The 19,918-nt window shown below is 56.2% G+C and overlaps 1 protein-coding gene across 1 annotated transcript in view; it reads left to right on the forward strand.

Annotated features, from left to right (window-relative positions):
• The first annotated feature begins 1,706 nt into the window (after nucleotides 1-1,706).
• The window catches only part of LOC119090103 (CCR4-NOT transcription complex subunit 1), a 35,618-nt gene continuing 17,406 nt past the window's right edge, over nucleotides 1,707-19,918 (forward strand). The window contains exons 1-17 of the mRNA XM_037212896.1: nucleotides 1,707-1,991; nucleotides 4,795-4,998; nucleotides 5,420-5,594; nucleotides 7,333-7,442; nucleotides 7,799-7,951; nucleotides 8,554-8,835; nucleotides 10,053-10,238; nucleotides 10,666-10,793; nucleotides 11,074-11,261; nucleotides 11,544-11,713; nucleotides 12,181-12,339; nucleotides 13,848-14,159; nucleotides 14,378-14,525; nucleotides 15,310-15,486; nucleotides 16,423-16,595; nucleotides 18,911-19,038; nucleotides 19,419-19,608. Coding sequence (XP_037068791.1) covers nucleotides 1,890-1,991; nucleotides 4,795-4,998; nucleotides 5,420-5,594; nucleotides 7,333-7,442; nucleotides 7,799-7,951; nucleotides 8,554-8,835; nucleotides 10,053-10,238; nucleotides 10,666-10,793; nucleotides 11,074-11,261; nucleotides 11,544-11,713; nucleotides 12,181-12,339; nucleotides 13,848-14,159; nucleotides 14,378-14,525; nucleotides 15,310-15,486; nucleotides 16,423-16,595; nucleotides 18,911-19,038; nucleotides 19,419-19,608 — 2,985 coding nt within the window. The 5' untranslated portion in view covers nucleotides 1,707-1,889. The remainder of the gene's footprint in view (nucleotides 1,992-4,794; nucleotides 4,999-5,419; nucleotides 5,595-7,332; nucleotides 7,443-7,798; nucleotides 7,952-8,553; nucleotides 8,836-10,052; nucleotides 10,239-10,665; nucleotides 10,794-11,073; nucleotides 11,262-11,543; nucleotides 11,714-12,180; nucleotides 12,340-13,847; nucleotides 14,160-14,377; nucleotides 14,526-15,309; nucleotides 15,487-16,422; nucleotides 16,596-18,910; nucleotides 19,039-19,418; nucleotides 19,609-19,918) is intronic.

Below are 19,918 nucleotides of genomic sequence, written 5' to 3' on the forward strand. Positions count from 1 at the left end.
TGCCAACGCCAATGCCATTGCCATTACCACTGCCATTGCCATTATCAGCGCCAGTGTCAGTGCCAGTGTCAGTGCCAGTGTCAGTCCCAGGCCCAGGCCCAGGCCCAGCCACATTCTCAGGCTCAGGCCCAGCCGCAGTCCCAGTCCCAGGCCCAGGCCCAACTGCAGTTCCAGGCCCAGGCCCAGGCCCAGCTGCAGTCCCAGGCCCAGGCCCACCCGCAGATGCAGCTGTAGCCCCAGTCCAGCCCTGTGATGTACCACATAGCGCCACGCTGAACACGTTACGCATGCAGCCGACGGCGATGTAGCCAACGGGGATTTGGTTGCAGAATCGCCGGAACTATGTTCAAGTTGGGGGAGGGGGGGAGGGACTCCAACATGCCAAAGTGGACCCTCTAAGATTAGACAGGGGGCCGCTTCAGGCCGTTGACAGCCCAAAGTGGACCTTTGCAAGCACCCATCCCCACAGCTTTCAAGCTCGGGAATGGGCTGCTCTCCAACCGCCCCCCCCCCCCCCCCCGGTTACCGCGTCCCTGTTTGGGTGCCACCCCCTCCTCTGGATGTAGCGTATGCCCCGGGAGCCGAAGGTGTTCAAAATCAGCTTGTGTTGTTTATTCTATGAAACCCTGACTCACTCCGGTCCCCTTCCGCTTTCCTCATATGCCTTCAAGCCCCAGGTGTGCCACCCACGTCACTTCCGTGCTCGACATGCGTACGTACCTTGTGTACGAATCTTGTATGCATAGCAAAAGGTTCTGGGGGCGCGGGTAAAACACATTTGTATCCATGTAGCTTCGCAGTACAATTTTGCCTGCAATGGAATTCTCATGTGCTGGAATAAATACGCTTTTGCCTCCCCCCCCCCCTCCCTGATATGCGGCAAGGTCTAAAGAACCGGCTTATGAAGCAGGCACGCTCGTTCTCAGAAACGGCTCGTTTGATCGCCTTGAAACCTTCACTAATAGATTCCCTGTGTTGAGACGAGTCATGGAGAGGTAACATCGAGACCTGACCTGCGGTCAAGCGCCTTGAAAACACGAAGGAAAAATTTTACATTTGAATGCAGACGGCTCAGATCTCCGATCTTACTGCATCAATCGCTGCGAAGCAGTTCGGTTCGGTAGGTTCTGAGCCGTGAGTTGTCTGTAAGCAAAAATTTTGGAAGTGAAGTTGTTAATTTGACGACTTTTGATCCAACCTGGGGTCAATGCATTTTCAATTGTAAAAGGGTATCATGCATGGCGCATCCAATGGTGAGGGCTTCGCAGCGACCAATCCGGTAGGTTCAGAGCTATGACTTGTCTGCAAACAATAAGTTTGGAGTTCGTAAAATCTGACGAATTTCAACCTGACCTAGGTCCACCGAATGTTAAACTGGAAGAGGAAACCAAGTATGGCGCATCCAATTTGTGAAGGTTTCGCAGCGATTGATGCAGTAGGCTCTGAGATCTGAACTGTATTCCTTTGCATGTAATATTTTTTTGCGTTTTTGAGGGGTTTGACCTCATTCCACGTCTGGATATTACCTCACCATGATTAATCTCATTACACGAAGTCGATTGGTGAAGGTTTCAAGACGATCAACCGAGCCGTTTTGGAGGACGAGGGTATCTGCTTTATATGCCAGTCTTTTAGACCCTGCCTGATATGTCAGAAATCATTGGAAAGCTGTTCGGCGGCTGGAAATCATGATTGGTTGAGTTTTATTCAGAATTGTGTGATGACCTGAAGTTAGACGTTATGAGACGTGTTTACGTTGGGATCGCCTACTGCCATGGACTTCTAGTGCGTCCGCACGCATTTCTACCGTCTTTGCTTTTGTTTTCCGCCGAAGAGTTTAAGGAAGCTTCCTCAGTTGAAGTTTCCTTTTTTGAAGCATTAATGGGACTATGAACCTGGATTCGCCCTCTTTTGCACTGATTCACATCAGTAATCTTGTGGCGAATTTAGCAAAAAAGAATTATAAAGTGTCAACTCAAGAAATTGCTCAGGTAAGTTATTGGACAGATGCACAAGCTGATGAGAAACCAAAGCTTGATAATTTGGTATCTCATTCCAGTGCTTCATTTCAGTGCAGTGTATCTGGTCATGTTATCCTGGGCACCCCTAATGTGTGCAGCCTTATAAGTTGTCATTAAAAATGATGTTGTTTTGTATGATTTGGGTATGCTACATGTTTAAATTGGTGCAGGGATTTTCTCTCAGAGCACATGTAGTGGCCCCTGGGTCCAAAACATCATCAAAACAAAACAAAACAAAAGGCACCTATCAGACTTAGCAGGCTTTATGCCCAATTTTTGCAATCCTTAGATGATCTGATACTACAGCCCTGCTGCCTCTGCTCTTTCTTGCCCTGCTCATCACTTTTCTATTGTTTGTTTAGACTTTCAAATTCTGCCTTTGCAAGGAGAAATTGAAATATTATGCCCCAGCTGGAACACTGAGGCTGCATTTCTGAGCATATCTGATCCCATCTAATGCATGTGATATTTCTAGCATGAATCATGTCACATCATGGATCTTCTGAAGATTTTAAAATGCATGAAGGTATTCTTCCAGAACCAAATTGATTTTTCTTGCCATTTTGTCTGTCTCCTTTTTAACTTAGCATTATATGAATGCACCCGGTATAATAGCACAACCAGCCCAATACAATATAGCTGGCCATCATGGACAATATTTGTAGATTTTAGTAAGCACACATTGATTGGTACACTACTAAAATGAGTTGTTTAAGCTCTTGCAAAGTTCAACTTAGGTGAATGCATTCTTAACTGTCTTAAGCTTTGCAGGCTATTGAGTTCTAGTAATATCCATCATGTTGAGGTCATAGGCATGACATGGCAAGTATGTGCAATATATTAGCTTTTTTGACTAAAGCAGATCTGTTGGAAAATTTGGGTGTTGCAGCCTGCACTGAGAAAACTATAAGTTGTCTATTTATGAGGCCATTTACAACCTGTTGGATGCCTGAACAACTTTTGGTAGGGGATAAAAGAAAGTTAGAGACATTTCAGAATATGTTTACAGAACAAAAGTAAATGGATGAAGAATCAGTTAAAACAAATGAAAATATATTCAAACAAGAACTATAGTTAAGCAAAGGCAAAGAGTAAGGTGTACAAAACTGGATAAAATGACCACTGCACCCAGTCAAAAATGTCATGACCAATCAGGGGAAGGGAAGGTGGTAACCAAGTGTTGGGCGAGGGTTTGGTGCAGAAGCCTCCCAACCTGGCAGAGTGACAGAGTCCCAGTCCTCCTCACATATTGCCTGGTGAAGAGGTTCTCCATGTTCACCTGCAGGGTGGTTTATACAATCTGATACTAGGTCACCATGGTCCATACATTTCAAATTGGGCCTACCCTTTCTAAAAAAGCCAATGCACTCCTGTAAGTGGTGATCTAAGGGTATTCTAATGTTGCCCTTGCTAAAACACTCATACACATTCAGGTATAGGACAGTTACACCAGCATTGCCCAATTGCATCTAGGATCACTCTCATGTGTTATCACACCAGTTGCTATGTTATCTTAACAGGCACCCCTGTGACCAGTCTGACACCCTTTACTGGGGTGGGTGGGGTTGGGCTGGGGGGAGGGCAGTTTGACTCCCCTGAGATCTCAGGAGCTAAGAAATATGGCCTTCAGGTCAAATAAGGTCAAAGAAGGTCAAACTTCAGGTTGGTCTCCAACAAGTCCCCAGAACCTAGATATCTGTTCTTAGCAAAGGTCACATGCTTGTTTAAGGTCATTGACCTTGTTTGGCCTTTTGAAGTTCATGGTGATCAACATCATACAGGACTACTGCCTACTCTGACCTTTAAGAGATCCATGAAAGATGTATAGTGTTGTTCCTGTTATCAACAAATTTGAAATGAGCACCCAAAACTACCCTCATACAGCAAGCCAAAGAGTAGTATAGCAGGCTGGTTTTGGCTGTGCTCTGATTTTCATACCTGATCGTAGGTCAATGGAATTTGTTCATTCAGTTGTTGTGTAACCCAGGAAAGTATCTCAGAGATGTATGGTTTTGTCTAACACTTCATTGTTACACCAGATTGAACGATTCCCTAGCAACTGACTTCGGTGGATCCATGGCCTGACTTTGATCTGCCGTAGGTCAGCGACCATAAAGGTTCATCCAAATTTTAATACCAAACGATCGGTTTTTTGGTTGTCGGTGGCGTTCGGAAACCATTCCGGAAATGCCTTCGAGGGGGGGGTCAAATTGCCCCCCACCTGACGCGTTAAATTCACGACATGTAATACTCGTTTCTCGCACTGAATCATGCGCTGACTCGTTGTTGTAGCCGTAAAATATACCCCTGTTGACATTTATGTGCGTTTGCATCTAATTATTACGTTTCTTGAACGGTGCCTGTGGAATCCGGCGATATTATTGCAGTGGTGAACTGGTCACCGGCCTGTAACAGCGCCTGTGGGATTCCGGCAATGTTATTGCGGCGATGCATTGGTCCACCCGGCTCGGCCGCGCACGTGCGTCCGAGCAGCCTGAGGGATCTCTCTTTCATACGTCCCTTCAGCTTGACCCTCCTCAATGACTGTCTGGGGTCCTTGATGTTCCCCGTGACGCACGAAAGCATGCCGTCCCCACCTTAATCACCATCATGGCGTGCAACCCTGCCACACTCTGGTGTTCGGAAGTGGGCGCTGCTGACGGGCGCACCCAGACCCACGTGCTGCGCTGTCTGTCCTCGCACGTACCCCTGCCACGCTCTGGTGTTCGGAGGTGGGCCCTGCTGACGGGTGCGCCGCTGTCTTCTGCCGCAGCTGGTCAGCGTTCACGGTGCGGACGCCCAGACCCATCTGCTGCGCTGTCTGTTCTCGCACGTCGTCTGCGACGGCAGCCGGAGCGTTGCCAAGGACAACCCGCAGCTGCAGCTGCTGCAGCAGGAGTGCGCCAGCCTCGCCACCCGGCCCAACTTCGTCCACCTACTCTGTTACGCCGTCGACCACCGTGCCTTCAGGCAAAAGGTGCGCCCTCGCCGCTGGTGAACTCGAGGCCAGCTGGCGGAGCGCGGGGCCTGCGTGCACGATGGTGGATGTGACATCTGACAGTGGAAAGCTCGCCTGGCGGCTTGTGTTTTATGAATGTTGGTGCGGAATGCATGTTTTTTTTTGTCGTGAATGGGTGTAGGCTGGCATGATATTCTTTGGATTTTACTGAGTTCACATACTACCTCCTGGCAATGGGGTATCATTCACGTTCCTTTTTGGAGGACCAAGTACCTGGCTGATGTTTTTGTCCATTTCTGCGGCACCAGCCACCATGTTCATACTGACGTCTGCCATATATCCGGCGCTGGCTGTCCAAGTATTGTATACATTGGTGATTACAATCGTAGTTAGCTCATGAGGTTGCAGTAACCCATCAACTGATTGCTCTTTCTGGCAGAATCGTCCTGCTCAGTTCCTCCAGGGGCTGTCAAAAACGCTCAAGCTGAAGAAGTCAGAAGAAGTTGCCTTTGCGATCGCACTTCTCCACTCAAAGGACATCGAAACAAGCCAACAAGCTGAGCAGTTCATCCAGCAGAAACTTCCTGACCTCATCAAGAACTACATCGATTCGGGTAGGTGGCGAGTGGGAAGTTTGGTGCGTAAATGGCCGTTTTTCATGCTGGTATCGCAGTTGCGGTGCTGCGCAGCAGCCCGATTTGGCCTGCTTTTGTAGGTCAGTGCAAGGTCCGTCCTGGGCCCATCCTGGGCCTGGTGGGGTCCAGGCTGGTACGGCGGGGGGGGGGGGGGGGGGGGGGGCAGGCGCGTGACCTTGCACGACTTCGGCTCGGTCAGCTTCCCCAGCAGCTCCTCACCCGACAGCTCGGTAAGCTCCGGCTGTACACGACCGCCTAGATGGCGTTCAGGCGGTCTGCGAGAGTGACTGCGACCGCCTGCTTAAGGAAGTTGCCTAATTTTAACAGAGCCTTGGCCTGGTGCTCGGTAAACACCCTCACCAGGATGGCTCCCGAGCGGAGCGGTTTGGTGGCGTCCACTTGGCCAGCGTTGAGATCGAGTTTCCGACGGATAGCGAGTGGGCTGGTCGTGTGGAAGCCTTCCGTTCACGTTTTTGACGAGCACGAAGCTCGGCCCCGCCGGGATGAGAGGACGAACAGGCCCCTCGCTGGGGAGAGATGTTGGTGACATCCCTAACGCTTCACCTTTTTAACTGCAGCCTTTACTTTATCGTATGAACTAGTTGTTGCTACGACTTGAAACTAAACAGCACAGTAGACACCCTCAGCTTTCGTAGGCGCAAAGCCTGACCAATTTTTCGGCCCGGTCTGTCCTTGCAGTAGCTGACAGGTGGCAGCACTTCCTGGCGACCGGAGGAGCCGTAGCCTAAATTATGACGCGTGAACTGAACGCTGATTGCGTTTATACTAATTACTCTGTTAAAGTTAAAACAAGGAAGACAAAATGTACTGAGGCAACCAGGGCAATATGTGATGGGATTATAATAAGAACACCATCACCACATTGCCCCACAGTGGCAAAACTAACTCAGAACCAGAGCAAGGCAATTACACGACCACCACGAGCTGCGCTGCAAGCCGGAAGTCGGCGCGTCGCCCGCCCCAAAACGCGACCGAGGCCGGCGGCCACTCGAGGTCGGACGGTGGAGCAGCGCCGCGAAGCATATCAACAGCAATCACAAAACGGCTGATTTCCCAGTACACAATGATCGTCACTTTCATCGGCTAGCACAAGAACAGCCTGATATAGTGCTCATAAATTCCGTGACACGGGTCGCGACGTACATGATCTATCTGGTGCCCTGAAGCGCGTCTCTTGGATCGGTGTCATGTGTGCTTCATCGGGTCTCTTGGACCGCACGTCCCATTGCTGAACGCTGTGTGCTGTCGTCCGGTCTGCCTACTACGCGCATAACTGTTTTCTACATGTTGTCCGTCTATCTGTCGTTCGGTCTGTCTCCTACATGTCTGTCCGTCTTCTACATTCCATCCGTCCGTCCGTCTGTCGTCCAGTCAATCCTCCACATGTCTGTCTGTCTGCTGCACTCAGTCCGTCTGTCGTCCAGTCAATCCACCACATTCTGTCTGTCCGTCTTTTACATTCCGTCCGTCCGTCTGTCTGACGTCCAGTCGGTGCGCCACATGTCTGTCTGTCTGCTACACTCAGTCCGTCCGTCTGTCGTCCAGTCGGGCCGCCACATGTCTGTACGTCTGTCTGTCTGCTACACTCCGTCCGTTTGTCTGTTGTCCGGTCGGGCCGCCACGTGTCTCCCTGTTCGGATGGCGTGTTCGGCCAGGGTGTGTCTGATCTCCCGACTGACGGACGGCCGTTCGCCAGCCGACTGTTCGAGCTTCGCTGAGGAGGGCGGCCTGCACGAGTCGTCGCCGGAGCTGCTGCACCGGCTCGTCTCCTGGCTGCTGTACGCGCCGCCCGAGCAGCTCGACAAGGTGCGCCGACATGCCGGGCCCGCACACAACTCGGCACTGTAGCTGGCCACTGGCCACTGGCGAGCGGATGGTAGTACATGTGCCCCAAACAGCTTTCCGTTAAAATTTGAATAAAGGAGAACTATTCGGAAGCCCCTCTATATGAGTAAGGCGGCAAATGACCTGCCAAATGTTATCGTTTCTCCACGCACCTGTCGTCCAGCCCCGTATAGCTGAGCAGTGGCACACGGGCATGCCGGGCGCGATGGCATGTGACAGGAAGCCGAGCAGGAGCACGCGGTGCTGTGTCGTGTCTCCCCCCCCAGCCGGGGATACAGGTCTCCGTGCTGATGGTGCGGCCGCCACGTGCTCGCCAGGCGGCCGACTCTCAGGAGGCGTTCGTCGAGGCGGTGCGCAAAGACTTCCCGCGCGAGCTGGTGCCGGCCGTTCTAGCGCCGCTCATCTACTCGGAGAGCGCTGACATCCCCGTCGACAAGATCCGGAGCCCAGCCAACATGGCCAAAAACCTGGTCAGTGCGGCGAGCTCTGCGCGGCCGCCCAGCGCGGGGGTGGCGAGCTCTGCGCGGCGGACCGGCTCGGGGATGGCGGGCTCTGCGCGGCGGCTCAGCGCGGGGATGGCGGGCTCTGCGCGGCGGCCTGGTTCGGGGATGGCGGGCTCTGCGCGGCCGCCCAGCGCGGGGATGGCGGGCTGTGCGCGACGGCCCGGCGCGGGGATGGCTGCAGCTATGTGCCTGTGGTCTTGGGCAGCAGCTATGCCAACGCCATTTGGATCATGCGTTTTTTAACTTTAAATTTTTTATCCCAACATTTTGAATGAATGGATTTGTGGGATCAGAGCTCACTCTAAGCAGTGCTTGTGTGAGCCCTGACCCCTGCCGTCTGATCGCGCAATTCCAGGTCAACGGCAGATTTGGTGGCGAAAGTTCAACGTTTAACAATGTTATGCACGGTCCGTCCTGCTCTGTGACGTCATCTAGCCTTTAGCACGGCCGCAGGCCACACGTGTCAGGCGCATGCGTATGTTGCCTTATCTTCTTGCTGCATTTTGTTCGTGTTGCCTTGCTTTGCTGTGTTTTTGTCAATCCTCACCGCCACGGACCGCTCGGCACAGCTGGACGGCTCGCTGGCCGACTTCGTGCTGGAGGTGGGCTACAACCTGTGCGCCTCGGTGGAAGAGTGCCGCCGCCACCTGGTGAACCACGGTGCCTCCGAAGTGACGGCGCCGGCGGTGGCGCGCTGCCTGGGCGCCATGGTGCGCACCTACACGGGCCTGGCCGACCAGGTGCCCATCCAGAGCCTGCAGCCGGCCGCCTCCATCTGGGCGGCCGACAAGCCCAAGGACGGGCCGCAGACCTGGAACGTGGACGTGTTCGTCAAGGCTGTTCACGAGCTGGTGAGGAGGCGGCGTTAGCTGGCTGATGCTTTGAGTTGGCTCGCACATAGAGTGAACGCTCACAAAGTGCAATATGGCTGCGCCATCTGGCGTTTGCTGGTCAGTCTGTCTGTGTCGTCACAGCTGAAAAACAGGTTTAACTTTGTCCTTGGACCCGAAATGCCATATGTATGTTAATTTAACGTAAAAGCAAACAATGCACCCCCTTCTTCCAACCTTGAAGTGGATGTGCAGAAAGATCCTCGCACAAACATGCGCGACGTACATCCTACCCCTTTCTGACCATGGTGAGGTGGGAATGAAAGGATTTTAAATAGGACAGCAAGATTAATTACTGAACGCTGTTTGGCACCTCGACAAACGAACTTAGACGAAACTTGGATGGACGGCTGTGTTGGATCGGCGTGAAGTGCGTAAACTCAACCGATCTCACCAACCCAGCAACAGCACCAGCATTCCGCGCTATACGCCAACTGCACTTTAAACAAGCAACACGCAAAGAAACCGTTCCGGCGTCCTACCTCACACGCCCTGCCACCCAGTCGTGCGTCTTCCTTTTGTCTGATTTTTATTCGAGCCTGACACGATTACAAAACAAAGAAGCCGGACAAATGTGAACCCTTACAGGCGATCACCGCTTCCAACAACGGTCCGTTGGCAGCTGCGGCCCACTGGCCACTCTTGCTTTCATGCAGGCGCAAAGCTTGGCAACGCGCTGCACAACTGACTCGGACTAGACTTTTCGGGCCGGAAAAGCCATGTGTTCCAAATGCAAATACCCGACTCCACAGCATGAATTTAAGCTCATGGTTTTATATCTAAATAAAAAGCAACTTTGCTCCCGTGCGCTGCTCAAGTTATACTGTGTTCAGGGCTCGGACTAAGCTCACACCGATTGACTTCACCTCTGGAAAAGTTGGTCGTAACTACGTGAACATTTCGTGAAAGCTCACCTGGACGAATGGCATGCTGGACTGTGCCGTGCCAGGGCACATCCTGACCCGCTTGTTGGTGATGCGCCCCCTTTGTCGGGGGAATACGACTGCGTCGGATCGTCGGACCATCTTGCCTCGGTTTCCCCAGCTCCCATCTCGCGATGTTTTTTTGTGTGTGTGGTGATTTTGCATGGCGCCACGGATGCGTGCCGTGCTGCATCACCCCCTCCCCCGCTCCCCCCCCCCCCCCGGCTTCATTCTGATCGCGTGACCTTGCGACAGGCGCCGTCGATCCAGTGGAAGGAGGTGGTGTACCACCTGGACCACCCGGGCTTCCAGGTGAAGGACCGGATGGCGCTGCGGCTGCTGACGCAGGCGCTCCAGCTGGGCCTCCAGCTGCAGGGCGCTCGCGCCGACGCCTTCCCCGTCGGGGTGCTGTACCGCGTCTGGAAGAACGCTGACAGCCAGGTACTGCGCGTAGGCGGGAGCGTGGAGGACGGGCGCGAGTAGGCCATACCCCGACCAACCATTCCCGGAATCTGGCCGGGAGGGGTCGGTCGGGTTGTGGGCTGGCGGACCGGGGCAGATTGGGCGGACGCGTGAAAGCTCAGGTGTTCTGCTCGGAAATTTGGGCAGTAAACTCACCGGTGCACCAAAACTGCAACAGCCGATTTTCCCCTCACTGTTTTGACTACTCCACGAGGACACCTCCAGTATAATGCCTTCAATACGATAAAACAATATGTAATGCCATGAGTATAATGCCTTCAATACGATAAAACAATAGGTATCCTTTTCGGCAATGATGTTGGACGCCCTCATGTGTGTGTTTTTTTTTAACAAATCATTTGATATCGTCGGTGGCGCCCGTTCCTCAATGCTGTTCCCGTTCCAGCTGTCGTACATCAACCAGATCCTGAAGAATCCCGACGTGTTCTGCTTGGCCGACTACCAGTGCTACATGGTGGACGTGGCGCAGCTCAAGGTGCCGCCGGAGAAGGACAACAAGGAGCTGAACACATGGTGGGTATGGTTTGACTGCTGTATGAGCCAGTGTGCTCAGATGAGGGGTTCGGCACCAGACGTGCCTTTATAATGGCGTAATGGTGTAGTTTTGTTCCCCTTCGGGGTGCTTGTCAGGCGATAGATTTGTAATGTTATACAGTAGAACTGTACTGCAGTGTGTCATAAAGTACGTGTGACCTGATTACGCCCATGTAGTGTGCCCGCCCACGGCCTCTGTCACCCGGTGCCTGGCTGGTGTGCTCTGGCGGCCGTGGGACTGACGCTGGCTGCCCGACAGGCGGTGCACGGAGCTGATGCAGCTGCTGCTGCACCTGGCTGACAGCGGCCACACTTGCGCCGTCCAGGAGCTCCTCAAGTTCCCCAAGCAGAGCGGGCAGGACGTGCTGGCGCTCAACCTGCTGGCGACCGGCAGCAGCTCGGACCTCGCCCAGGAGCTGCTCTCCAACCTCTTCCTCGTCTTCCTCAGTGAGTGGCGCGCCGCGGTGGTGACGTTCGGTAACATGGCCTGCGGCTCGGTTTGTGGGATCGGCAACGTAACATTTTCCCCTGACTCTTGCGTTAGCTTTGTCATGTGCCAGTTTTTGTTTGCTATGGAACCAGCAATGGCAAATGTTCAGCCAGATTGTTGCTCCAGCCGTTTCCTCCGTCTGCGGACAAAGCCATCGCGAGGCTGCCGCCGCCGGCGTGTCCTCCCTGTGGCCAGCCGTGGCCGTGTCGTATGACGCCGCGTTGACGCCGCGCCGGCAGCCGGCCACCACCCGAACAGCGCGGCCGTGCTGCACCAGGCCTGGCACACGCCGCAGAACACGAGCGCCGTGCGCACCATGCTGATGCACACCATGGCCGAGTGGTACCGTCAGGGCGAGAACGACCAGGGCCGACTGTCGCGCATCCTGGACGTGGCGCAGGACCTCAAGGTGCGGAACTGGGGGCGGCCGATCATGTTGCCGTCTGGTGCGGGACGCGCCCGCGTTGGGGACGACGCGGAGGAGGAACGGCTCGCGCTTGAATGTGGTCGGTGTGCTTGTGGCGTGCTTGGTTACTAGCTGCGACCACTGGTGCCAACAAGTGCGGAGATTTTCAGGGCCGAAGCCACTGACCAGGCGGCTCGCAGGCGTGTGCCAGCGTCTGCCACGTTGAACCGTAGGGGGCAGAGGCCAACCCTCGTGGGATCGCTTCAGTGTCCGTTGTTGCGTATCCGTGTGAGGCACCACCTTTGCGTGGTAGGGTGGGGGTGTGGGGATTGTGTGCTCCAATGATGCTGCGGGCGGTTAGGGAGACTTACAAAGCGCCCCTCGTGACCTGGAGTAGCCGGTGCCGTCCGGGCCACATGGGCGCGACCGCGTGCCCTGATATCCTGACTCACCACCTCTGTCTGCGGTAGGCGCTGTCGTTGCTGCTGAACTACCAGGCCATGCCGTTCGTCATCGATCTGGCGTGCCTGGCCTCGCGCCGCGAGTACCTGAAGCTGGACAAGTGGCTATCGGACAAGATCCACGAGCACGGCGAGGTCTTCATCACCGCCTGTGTCAAGTTCCTGCAGGTAGTCAAGGCCTGGGGCGCAGCGGCACGCATCTCGCTGACAGTGCAGAATGCCGGACATGGAACAGTGTCAGTTTATTGGAAACTATCCACATGGTGGATATTACGGTTTCAGGTCGAGGCCATTTCAAGTTACATATAGGTACAGCATAAATAGGCACTCACACCAGGTATACAATAAAATGACACAGGCAGTCGTACAATGCATTATACGAGCAGTGATAAAGAGCTGAAACAGATATATCAATGCACTGTAAGCAGTGCTAAAAAATTACATCACGCATGGCGATCTTAAACGTCCTCAGTGTTCTGGCATGACAGACAGACAATGGCAGGCGGTTCCAGGCATCTGCCACTCGATGCGAAAATGCCCTCTGCGTAGCGATCAAGTGGTATCTGCTCAGGAGCAGACTTCGTCTTCCCGAGGCGCGCGTTTCACGGGTGGAAACAGCGACGCGTGGCGCAAAAAGCGCGCGGACCTCGTGGTACACGCCTACCTCCTTCAGCGGCCTAAACGCTTTGATCTCGCTGCGGTCGGCCACTATGGTCTCGATCCTCGCCCATCCAAGGAGTTATACAATGATGCTTTTTGGAGCCGATAATTGCTCTTGCAATGCAGGTAATAACTTCTTGAATTTTGTGTAGTTGACTCTCGGTCGCCCAGCTCATACGCGTGGATAGTGCGTGATATTAGGGAACGCGTATGCCTGAATGGTGATTTTGAAAATATCTGAAGTCAGGTAATGACGGAATTTGTTCGGAAAAACAAGGATGACATTGCATATTTCACGACGCTCGAGACACGGCACCCCGTGACAGACCAGTCAGCTATGACGCCGAGAATTTTGATGCTACCTGAAGCATGCACAATCGGATCGTCTACTTCAAAGTGGAATTCAGCCGACTTTTTAACATTTTGCCTCGGCCCGATGGACATAAAAGCAGTTCTTGTTTCGTTCAGTTGGATAAAATTGACACTGAGCCAGTTCTGAACCTCACACATGGGAAGTTCCAGTCTGGTTTTGAGGTCGGCTGGAGCCGGTCCGCAGGGGCGCGCAGTGTACATCTTGGGCGTGCAGAATCTGCAGCGTGGGGTGCCAGTCGAGTAGTAGTACACTAGGGCGCCCGAGCGCTTCAACTGCTCGCCCACGTAGCGCCCATCTGATACGAGCCGTTGCAGTCTGTGTTGGTAGATGCGTTGGTCCTAGTCAGCCGCCACTCGGTGCCAATTCTCTGCTAGGCCTGATGAGTAGCATACATCCAAGTGCTCTGGCTCATAGGCACTGCAATGGGTTTCAACGTACACAGCGAGGCATTGGGAATGCAACTGATACTTCATCATCTTGTGCACGTTGTATTGGACTGCTCGTTCATTTCATCGTGGTTGGCATGGGCAGCAGCCGCCCCAGAGCGTAAGCGGCTAGGTGCAGAGCGCTGTGTGGTTCGGTTGTGTGCTGTGTGTGCCCCTTGACCGGACATGTGACCCACGTGCGGCCTCTGTCCCGACAGCGGCGCGTCTCTCAGAGCCTGGGTGGGCCGCTGAAGGAGCTGGAGCCGCCGCTGAAGGCGCTGGAGCCGCCGCTGAAGGCGCCGCTGCCGCCCGAGATGGTGGCCACCATGCTGAGCGTGCTGCACGCGCGGGCGCCGGCCGCCGGCGTCAGCCAGGAGCTGAACGAGGCCATCCTGACGATGGTGGGCAACGCGAGCCAGGCGCTGCTGAGCCGGCCGCGCCAGCCGCCGCCGGGCGTGGCGCGGCCGGCGCCGGCTGGGCCGCCGCGTCCGCTTGACACCGGCTTTGGCCAGGCCAGCCTCCCCAGCCAGGTCAGTGGGAGAGACGGGCCGGGGGTGGGCGCGGGGTTCGTGTCCGTCAGATGGTCCGGCACGGTCGGGTCAGACACAGCCGGGGGCGATGTCGCCGGAGCGCGCTAACCAACTGAACTATCGGCACGAGCGGTCTATCTTCTCATCGTCAAGTCATCAGGATCATCTGGTGTTATCCGCAGCTGTAACCAACGAGTGTTCCCTGTGGCCCGTTGCAGCTGTTCCCGGCGCTGGGCAGCGAATCGCTGGTGGGTGGTCTGGGCACCAGTATGGCAGGCCTCGGCTTGGGCGGCGGCTCCGGCAGCGCCGCGGGCGTCCCCACCTCCAGCGGCGGCCTGCGGAGGACCTCGCCCTTCACGCTTCCCGGTGAGACCGGCTGCTCTGGACCAGCCCCAACACGGCACTGGGCACGTTCATCTCCCGTCTGTGCACACCGTCCGCCTCACGTTAGAAAGCATGCATTCTAGTTCAGCTGTACCGCTGCACGTCTGTAAGGATATGGTCATTTTCGGCTCAGGCTCCACTATATGAAACAACAGTGGTTGCATGCCGTGTATATTTTCGCCGTTGTTGAATTCTCATGCCGGTGTGCGGATGAGTTGATTTGCGACTCTTGCGCCGGTGCCCATCAACAGGTCTACGTTCCGTCCCTCCCGCGATAAATTTAACTATCGTCTGTTTCCATCAGGGCGTGGATACGCGAGTAACCTTGTCAGTTATGCCTGTCTACAAATAACCCAGAACGTTTTATCGTAGAGCTCCCAAGCTAGTTTCCTTAACACCCATGAAACGGTATAGTGCTTAGCGGCCCGTTCCCTCGCCGTTCTGTCCGACCAGCTGAGGTAAAAAGGGGCCAAGCTGCAGTGGGGCCATGTTCGGCCATCTAACCTGACCTGACGCCGTCCCCATGTGTTACCTGGCCAGACCTGACGCCATTGCCATGTGTCACCTGACCTGATCTGACTTGACGCCATACCCATGCTCGGTCACCTGACCTGACCTGACGCCATGTCCATGTGTCACCTGACCTGACCTGACTCCGTGTCCATGTGTCACCTGACCTGACCTGACACCGTGCCCATGTGTCACCTGACCTGACCTGACGCCATGCTCATGCTCGGTCACCTGACCTGGGCCCGCCTATCGGCAGGCTCCGTCGGCTCCTCGGCTGCCGGTGGCGGCGGCCGCGGCGCCCAGGCCTCGCTGCTCTCATCGCTGACGCCACCGGCCGTCTCAGGACTGTTCGGCGCAGCTGCCACCGGCGGCGGCGGCAGTGGCGCCGGGCCGCCCACCTCCGCCCTGCATGGGCTCGCCCGCAGCGCGCAGTGTGAGTGCGGCGGCGGCGACCGGCCAGGCGTGAGACAGCACCGGCTGGGAAGGACCAGCCGCGCCGCCCTGCCGGCCGCTGCCGCTTATCGGTGGCGGGGGAACTGCTTATCCGACCTTTGCGTGGCGTTCGGCAGTGCCCGGCTGGCGGTGGACTCTGCCGCTTCCAACACGCGACCCGTGTCTCAGAGTCCACTTCGGACCGAGCGGCGCTCGGTCTGCTGCGTGTTGGTGCCCGTGTCCCACGGCCGACCGTGACCTGACCTCGATAGGCCGTGTTGACCTTCGTCGGTGGGCTCTGACAGAGGCGTCGGCGGGCTCTGACAGAGGCGTCGGCGGGCTCTGACAGAGGCGTCGGCGGGCTCTGACAGAGACATCGGCGGGCTCTGGCAGAGGCGTCGGCAGGCTCTGACAGAGGCGTCGGCGGGCTCTGACAGAGGCGTTGGCGGGCTCTGACAGAGACATCGGCGGGCTCTGACAGAGGCGTCGGCGGGCTCTGACAGAGGCGTCGGCGGGCTCTGACAGAGGCGTTGGCGGGCTCTGACAGAGACATCGGCGGGCTCTGACAGAGGCGTCGGCGGGCTCTGACAGAGGCGTCGGCGGGCTCTGACAGAGACATCGGCGGGCTCTGGCAGAGGCGTCGGCAGGCTCTGACAGAGACATCGGCGGGCTCTGGCAGAGGCGTCGGCAGGCTCTGACAGAGGCGTCGGCGGGCTCTGACAGAGGCGTCGGCTGGCTCTGACAGAGGCGTCGGCGGGCTCTGACAGAGGCGTCGGCTGGCTCTGACAGAGGCATCGGCGGGCTCTGACAGAGGCGTCGGCAGGCTCTGACAGAGGCGTTGGCTGGCCTTGACAGGAGCGTCGGCAGGTTCGCGCCACCACGGCGCCGGTGCCTGGCCCGGGCTGGTTGTGCTGACGCCCGTCCGCGACCCTTCCAGCCGACGTCGGGCCGTTCCAGTCGGAGGCGGCCGCGCTCTCCAAGGAGGTGGAGGAGGAGGCCAACAGCAACTTTCAGCGCATCTACAACCACCCGCCGCATCCGACACTCTCCATCGAGGAAGTGCTCGACATGCTGAAGCGGTTCCAGGACAGCAACGTCCCGCGGGAGCGCGTGAGTTCCAGCTGTGTGCCCCGAAAGGAGAGGGGACTGGTGGTATACGGACTGGGTAGTGTCCATTGTCTGCTAGCCGTGGGCACCGGAGCCGGACGGATGTCTGGACGTTTGGTTGGTACCGGCTGGGCGGTGGCTGGGTGCGAACCGTGCTATCACGGCGTCTGGGAGAAGGCGGAGGCTGCTTCTGTTCGGCATCGCCGCAGATTGCGGTCCCGCGGTTATCGACCGCACCCGTTGTACCTGGTGGCTTGGAACGGTGCAGGATGAGACGGAGACGCGTCACATACGCCATTTGGGTTATTGGTAATCGTCCCTTGCTTGTACTCAGCTTCACCGAGGCATTCAACAGAGTACCGGGCCATATATCGTAAGGAAGATGTAAATATGCAGAACACATCATCGAGATTCGCATTTGTTTAAATGCGTGAGTCGAAATGCTGAAATCTGCGTATTTAGTGATCATGTCTACTCGATGAAAGTGATATACTGCGATTTGAGTAAAGAAGGTCTTCTTTAGCTGAAACGGCCTTGACGAGAATCATATCCAATTCAATTTCATTAGACCTACGCTCAAAAGCGAACAACTTGAGGCGACCGGCGCCCAGTGTCATCAGCGCCTCACCATCCATGCGTGTCCCACCGCCCGGCACCTGACCCCGTGACCCGGTGGCCTTCGGCGCCCAGTGTCACCAGCGCCCCACCATCCGCGCGTGTCCCACCGCCCGGTACCTGACCCCGTGACCCGGTGGCCTTCGGCGCCCAGTGTCACCAGCGCCTCACCACCCGCGCGTGTGGCACCGCCCGGTACCTGACCCCGTGGCCCGGTGACCTGACGCCGCCTGTCGGTACGCCTGTGTGAACACGGCGCCGGCGTCTGCCGCTGATGGGCCAGCTGTCGCCGGCAGGGCGGTGGGGGCTCGGCCACAATCGGTCGCGTGTGGTGAGCGGATTGCCCGGCACTGACGCCAAATCAGGGCGTATGGGACGCGGGCCCGCCGTGGGCAGCAGGGGAGGGGGGGGGGGAGGGGAGAAGCGGGAGCAGCTGTTGTTGGATGTGTTTCGGCCTTTCATTGACTCAGAGCCGTGTGCCCCAAAGTTATTTTTCGCTTTCCTTTGAATAACGATTGCTTTAGTTAAGGCAAATTTCACGAAGCTTCTTCCCAGTGAATTCGCTGTAGATGTTGATTCCGTACGTACATCACGTAATCAAATGGCTTAACGATGGTAGGTTCAAAATTACCTTGTGTTGTAACAACCACTAAATATGTCTTTTTCGGCCACACTTTTACGACACGAGTGTAGGAGCCCTCGGGTGTACGCGTGAAGTTGGTGCCCTCAACCTTGGGACGTTTGCGTATAACTCAGTGTTGTCCGCCCTCATCGTGTGCGCCTCCTTTGGGGTGACGTCGGCAGTTCGCCTGGCGCCGTGTTCCTTTTACAACAAGTTGCCGCTGGGCTGATGTGTTTTTATGCGCCTTCCTCCATTATTTACTAGCGCTGGTATAGATTGGAGCTCGAAAGAAGCATGCCGGGCTGAATGTTAACTGAGGGTTGTTTTGCGGGTGGATGGGTGTGTTTGCTCAGGTATGTTTGTCGTATTACCTGTTTCCATGGTATTGCATACTGACACTGGAGGCGGCGGTGTGGCGTACCCCTGCGCTCCTCGTGCGACATTGATCTTGCGTGACCATGCCGACGATCGGGCGGGAGGCATCGGGCCACTGACAGTCTAGCGTGCGGCCGCACTACCGCCATCTATGTTTCATGGACGGCATTATGATGGAGCCGATCAGAGGTGCAAATATTCACGTGATGGTGGGTGAATGGGCGGCCGATTTTTGGCTGCGGGCGCAGTCAAATGCACTTGGCGCCTGTTCACGAGCTCTTCAAGCAACCCTCAGATGTGAATAAGCAGGTCAGGGGCGTACAGGTTTAAGCCCAGCCGCGCGACATAGTCGACCATGTGGGGACCAGGTTTGCATCTCTGGTATCGAGCGTCTTACATTGCGTCACCACGTGTTTCCGGTAGTACACGGCCGGGCGCGCGGGGGCAAGGGGTGAGGGGGGGGGGGGGTCGGTGGCGGCGTCGGCGGCATTGTGTGGGGACGTGCCCCGTCATGGCTGAGGTCTGTGCCCGTGCGGCGCGTGGCGACGGCGGACCGCTCGCCTCGCCAGCGGGTCTGGCCCACATGTGCCTACCGAGTGCCAGTCGGTATCAGAATGGTGCCGGTTAGTGTGCGCTACCCCGACACGTGTGGTGCGGTGCCACGTGTCCCACGGTGTCACGTGGTGACGTGCGGTCGCGTTCGCAGGAGGTTTTTGCCTGCATGCTGCGCAGCCTGATGGACGAGTACAAGTTCTTCCCGCAATATCCCGACAAGGAGCTGTATATCACGGCACAGCTGTTCGGCGGCATCATTGAACACAACCTAGTCACGGAGTAAGTGCGCAGCGGGGAAAGTCGGCTCCACACCCATCGTAGCGTTAGGGCTGACTTCGAAGATGTGAGATGCTCTATGACAGAGTCAGTGGTGGATGGACGGAACTTGCGAGGTCTGCATGGGTGGCGAGTATTTAGATTTTCTCGTGTAAGAATGTCTGCCGTCTATTCAATTGCTGTGCCGCTGGGTGCGACAGTTGGTCTCCCGTCAAAGGTTGTTTCACCTTTTGGCCTCTGGAGGTCTTGAATTTAGCCAGCGCACTACTGTTACTGGAATTCCAAACAGCCTGCCACAGAGATTGCAATGATGGAGAACATAGTCGCGCGACGCGCTCCCCAAACGAGGCGGGCAACAGCTGACGCTTGTCACACCGCCACAGCTACATAGGTCTGGGCCTGGCGCTGCGCTACGTGCTGGATGCCGTGAAGAAGCCGCCCGGCTCCAAGATGTACAACTTTGGCATCGTAGCGCTGGACCGCTTCAAGCACCGGCTGAGAGAGTACCCGCAGTACTGCCAGCACCTGGCCACCGTCGAGCACTTCAGCCAGTTCCCGCGACACTTGGTGGACGTGAGTGATGCGGCGCTAGCGGGCGTCGCCTAGGGGGGGGGGGGGGGGAGGGCGGAGGGCAACGTTTGTTCTCGTTTTTTTCTCGCCGCCGCGGTGAGGCCTCGGTCCAGAGCGCGGGCGAGTACTGGACACCGACTGGGCGCAGTGGGACGTGTCACGTAGTGCTCTCATTGATTGTCTGTTTTGGTGGCGGCTACGATGTCTACAGTGGGCTGCAACGGCATTCAGTCAGTAAGCGTTTAAGCAAGCGCCTGATGTGCTTGTGCTAGGTGTTTTGCAGAGTCGGTTAATTCCCGCCGTCAGGCGCAGT

The sequence above is a fragment of the Pollicipes pollicipes genome, unplaced genomic scaffold (assembly GCF_011947565.3).
Source record: "Pollicipes pollicipes isolate AB1234 unplaced genomic scaffold, Ppol_2.1 Scaffold_3087;HRSCAF=3621_pilon_pilon_pilon, whole genome shotgun sequence".
Lineage (NCBI taxonomy): Eukaryota > Metazoa > Arthropoda > Thecostraca > Pollicipedomorpha > Pollicipedidae > Pollicipes > Pollicipes pollicipes.